At 44.2% G+C, this 5,133-nt stretch overlaps 1 protein-coding gene across 1 annotated transcript; it reads right to left on the bottom strand.

Moving 5' to 3' along the window:
* Positions 1-4: 4 nt before the first annotated feature.
* Positions 5-3,324, bottom strand: LOC121965573 (E3 ubiquitin-protein ligase TRIM11-like; the record flags this gene model as incomplete). Its single annotated transcript, XM_042515711.1, has 2 exons — positions 3,231-3,324; positions 5-1,570 (listed from the first exon to the last, which is right to left on the bottom strand). A coding segment is annotated over exon 2 (1,557 nt), but the record flags the coding sequence as incomplete, so codon positions are not given.
* Positions 3,325-5,133: the final 1,809 nt, after the last annotated feature.

Genomic DNA, 5,133 nt, shown 5'->3' with positions numbered 1-5,133 from the left:
TGAAGTATGGGAAGAGTTTCTCAGTGAAGGAGCAGCCAGTAAAGGAGTAGATGAGAGCTGCAGCATCTACGTCATAAAAGGAGACCAGACCCTCCTCATAATCCACAAACACCCCCACCTTCTGAGGGGGAGACTTCAGAGAGAGATGGACTGGAGGATCATTAAGAGCTTTGTACTTATTACTTTTTCTCAACCATATGGTCCAGTATCCATCCTCAGGGCTCAGTGGGATGTCTTCCTTCCTGTTGATCGACTCTTTGGCCACTCCTAAATCCCACGCAGTTTTTCCTTTAACTTGAACTTCAAAGTAAAATCTGCCTGTAGAGATACTCTGCATTCCCAAAACACAAGGATTGAGAGAAAATCTTTTTGGGCTGTCTGGGAGATTCCTCTTCAGATCCCCAGGACATACTTTCTTATTTTCACCAGACAAGATGAGAGAGGGATGTGCTGTATCAGGATCGAGAGTCACATCCACCACATACTGCTGGACTCTCTTCAGCTCACCTTCAAGCAGCTTCTTCATCTCTAGACTGATCTTCTCTTCCAGCTGAGACACAGCTCTTACGACAGTCCCCTCATACAATGGACGGATGCTGACCTGTGTCCAGTCCTTGGTGGGTGGAGCAGCTTTCAGGGACTGGACATTGTGGAGAGGATGGAAGTGGTTTTCAGAGTATGAGAGCTGCTCCACCTCAGAGCTTCTCTTCTTCAGCTCAGAGATTTCCTGTTCCAGCTCTTTGATGAAAACTTTGGCCTGATTTTCTGTTGATTTCTGCTTCTCTTTGATCGTGTCCATGAGCTCGTTCAGGCCTCTTTCAACAGACTCCATCAGAGCCGTGAAGACCTGAACACCTTTTGCGATCTCTCTGTCTGCGTCTTTCTCACTGAGGTCAACTGACTGTTTGATCTCCTGAATCTTCAGTTGTCTCTTCTGGATCATCTGCTGGATTTCAGTTTCTGTCTTCCCCAGCTCGACCTTCCTTCCCTCATATCCTTCTTCCAGAGGAACAACATCGTGCATCTTGTGGTCTGATACATGGCAGAGTGTACAGACACATGTCTGGTCGGTCTTACAGAACAGCTCCAGAGGTTTATCGTGCTTCGTACACATCCTGTCTTCCAGGTTCTCCACAGGGTCGATCAGCTGGTGTCTTTTCAGACCTGGCTTTGTCAGATGAGGCTCCAGATGAGTCTCACAGTAGGAGGTCAGACACACCAGGCAGGACTTCAGGGCCTTCAGTTTGGTTCCAGTGCAGACGTCACAGGGAACCTCTCCTGGTTTGGACACTGAGCTGCTGCTGCTGGCTTTCTGTTGAGCTGACTGCCTGAACTCAGCGACCATCTCGGAGATGAAAGTGTTGACATGCAGCTCAGGTTTTGTGGTAAAAATCTCTTTACAAATTGGACACTGCACTGGGACGTTGATATTCCAATATTCAGTGATGCAGTTTTTGCAGAAGTTGTGTCCACATGGTGTGCTGACAGGATCAGTGAAGACATCCAGACAGATGGAGCAGAGAAACTGATCCTCAGAGAGCACACAGCTGGCTGCAGCCATATCTACACACTGAGAACACAAATGAAAGTGTGAAAAAATTGTCTAAATACAACTCTTTTTTGTTTGAATAAATGTTCATGGGAATTATCTTTTCTGTTTTATAGTTGAGACACTCGGGACTTACAGTGGCTCAGCTGTAAACATTAGCTTACTTTGCAGGAGAAGAAGTAGAGTCACCCGTAGTCACCCTGCCACAAAGGGTCAATACTCCGCCAACAAATTATATTGTGAACGTAGCTCTCACATGCATATTGTAGACCTTTCTGTCATTTCTCTCTGATATTTCTGAACAGTTTTTCCAGTAGTATATCTCACTGATATAGTTGAAAACTACATTTTTCACATGCTAGGATGGAAAGCTTGTCAGGCGTAGCAACAGTAACCAAGGGGGGCAGGGCTTAGCTAAGGATCAATTGCTTTGGCTCATTTCTCCATTGGGAATGATTTTTTATTTTTTATTTTTCAAAACAACGTGCAAAGGCCAAACCACTGGGAAATGAATAAGTACAATTGTCAGCGGTTTGCACAATTGCCAACTGACGATATCCTGCTGATCAACACCGATAATGTTGCTTCTCAGTCGAGTAGCTGTACCCTCCAAAACATTCAGACATAATTTTATTGTGTAAGTCATCACTTGCACATCAGTCCATTTCAAATGACAAAATCCATCAGGCATATATATTATGAATAACATCACAGTAATATGGATCCCCTGGAACATCTGCTAAATTGGTAAATTGCCTGTCAGGTGAAATTTTAACTTGATTAACAAAGGGGGAGTTTCCCACATCTCAGATCACCAATCACACATTATGTGAAGTTAGCTGACAGGTGCTACCCATGAGTGCGAATTTTGCCTAACATGTAAGTATAGAGCTTGACCACAAAAGAATTGGTAATTTCTGAGCATGGATGATCCTGGCCATGTACCTTGTAGGCTATACATTACTATCCCCCTTTTTTTGTATTGACGTATTTTTGTATTAAAGTACACTGTGCTGTGTATGTTTTCTGTTCACTGTGATGTACGGCTGTTACTTTATGTGTATGAAAATACAGTAGCAATTTCCATGGCAGTGTGTGTGCAACGTGTAATGTGAAACCTTGTACTGATGAAAAAAAACTGTTTTGGGTGTGATATGACCTTATGCAGGTGAGCTATGTTGTTTTGCTGAACCATTGAGGGTATTTTAGAAAAGCACTTAGAGCTTTGAGACTGTTATTCTCTTTTTTGAGAAATGAGCCAAAGCAATGGCAAAAAAATGGAAATTTAACTGTTGTTCGGACAGAACTGACTCTGGTGCATCTGAGTGACTGATGGTATGAAATGAAGTTTTTCAGTGACCTTAAGGATTACAACATTAACTGACATCGGCTGATTTTATTCTTATTGCTGGTTGTTGAAAAAGGGAAGGAAGTGCCCATCCAAAGTTTCTGTCAGCTGCTTGACTGAAGACACACACCAACATTAAAAAGTTAAAAGTTAAAAAAAGGCAACAATATTGAGGGTTTCCGATTAATTAAACTAAGTACAGCTAATTATTTGGTGTTGCCATACTTCACTCAGGAAGGACCCATAAAATTAATATTTTGAAATTCCAAGTATGACACACAATATTTTTTTTTTTTTTAAAAATGTAACAGTAAATATTTCAGTTATACTCACCAGTGTTCGTGAGAGATGCTGTGTCGTGGAGAAAGGCCTGGTGTGCTCTTGAACTGGTTTTTCTTCAGAGAGAAAGACAGAGACTCAGGTCCACTTCAGCTCTTCTGCTGCTCTGATTAACTTTCTGTTTCATTTGTGGACATTTAGTCTAACACTGCCCTCCTCTCTGTGACGTCTCAGTGAGAAAACTCTCACTGGCAGATTGTCCTATCAAGGTGCAAAACCCAGCCTATTATAGAGGGATACAAATATATATATAAATATAAATATAAATATATATATACGCTATATGGACAAAAGTATTGGGCCATGCCTCTTAATCATTGAATTCAGGTTTTTCATTCAGTCCCATTGACACAGGTGTAAATCCAGATGAATGGGCAAAAATTCCCATGGAAACCAAAATTTCGTAGCCTGAACCACAACTCTATATTAAACAGTTGAAAACGTGGGGACATGTCCGACATCTCGCTCCAGCGCGCAGACATGTCCGCAGCCTTCTCCAGCACTGACATGTCCAACGGCCCGCGCCAGCGCACGGACATGTCTGCAGTCTTTTACAGCAAAGACATGTCCAACAGCCACTCCAGTGCCAACATACCCAAGAGCCCGCTCCAGCGCTGACATGTCCGACAGCGTGCTCCAGCGCTTGGACATGTCTGCAGCCTACTGTAGCGCTGACATGTCCAACAGCCTTTCTCAGTGCACGAACATGTCCGACAGCCCGCTCCAACGCGGACACGTCCGACAACCCACTCCACCGTGGAAATATGCGACAGCCCGCTCAAGTGCTGACGTGTCCAACAGCCCGCTCCAGCGTGCAGTCATGTCTGACAATCTGCTCCAGCGCGGACACGTCTGACAGCCCGCTCCAGCTCGTGGACATGTCCTACAGCTCGCTCCAACTGGAGCAGTTATACAAACTATCTCGCTCCTTCAAGGTTTTCCAACAAAACACCTGTCATTGCGCTCGACCAATATGCGGAGGTGGCTATTAATAGTGCCCATACCACTGATTCATCACATGAACCTGTAAGCCAGGCATCACCAACTGATCGTGGTCCGGATCCAGACCAAAACTCCATCCTGTCTGGACCATGGCCAAGTTGTAATAAAAAGTAAAGAATGAAAACATTATTGTTTGAGGTGTAGGCTACTCAAACAATATTACTAACATAATTTTTCCTATGTTATCCCCATACTATATAATGTCTTATATTTTCTCTAATGCAGTTACTTTCATGCTTCATGTTTGCTTCAAACTCTACAGAGGTGAGCTTTTATTCTGAAGGAACCACAGCTAAAATGTTGGGTGTGTGACTTCCGCCGGTGTGTTAGCTTGTCGTCGGAGAGCAGGCAGAGAGTCTGCCGCCGCCGCCGGATTCAGGGCAATAAACATGGACAGTCAGGGCAGAAAAGTCGTGGTTTGTGACAACGGAACCGGGGTGAGTTTGGGTTGCGGCGCCGCCGCTGAAAGCGTCGCTGTCGGCGCTCCGGAGGTGAAGTTTGTTGTGACAGCTGGAAACAGGAAGTGAGCGGGAGCTAACAGGCTAACGTTAGCCCGTCTGGGTCTGGGTGTGTGAGCAGGAATGTGTCTGTCAGCTGGATTCAGATCATCCGTCTGCAGCCAAAACACACCGATTCATCCTTTTTAAAACCGTCCGAGGTCACCGGCCAAACGCCGGCGTTTAGTCATTAATGTAACGTCGTTTTTGAGGCTGGAAGCTAACGCTTTAGCCGCTTCAGTTAGCTGTGGTTAGTAACTTTGTGTGTTCTGACAGTTAAACTAAACATCGTCCCCTCAGGTAAACAAAGAAATAAAGCACCTGAAAATTACTGTTTTTTTCAGGTAATAACGTTAAATAATCTAATTACCTACACTGTGATTTTACATGCGTTAACT

The sequence above is a fragment of the Plectropomus leopardus genome, unplaced genomic scaffold (genome assembly GCF_008729295.1).
Source record: "Plectropomus leopardus isolate mb unplaced genomic scaffold, YSFRI_Pleo_2.0 unplaced_scaffold20657, whole genome shotgun sequence".
Taxonomy (NCBI): Eukaryota; Metazoa; Chordata; class Actinopteri; order Perciformes; family Serranidae; genus Plectropomus; species Plectropomus leopardus.
The sequence above is the reverse complement of the archived record's forward strand: the minus strand, read 5'-3'. Positions and strand labels throughout refer to the sequence as shown.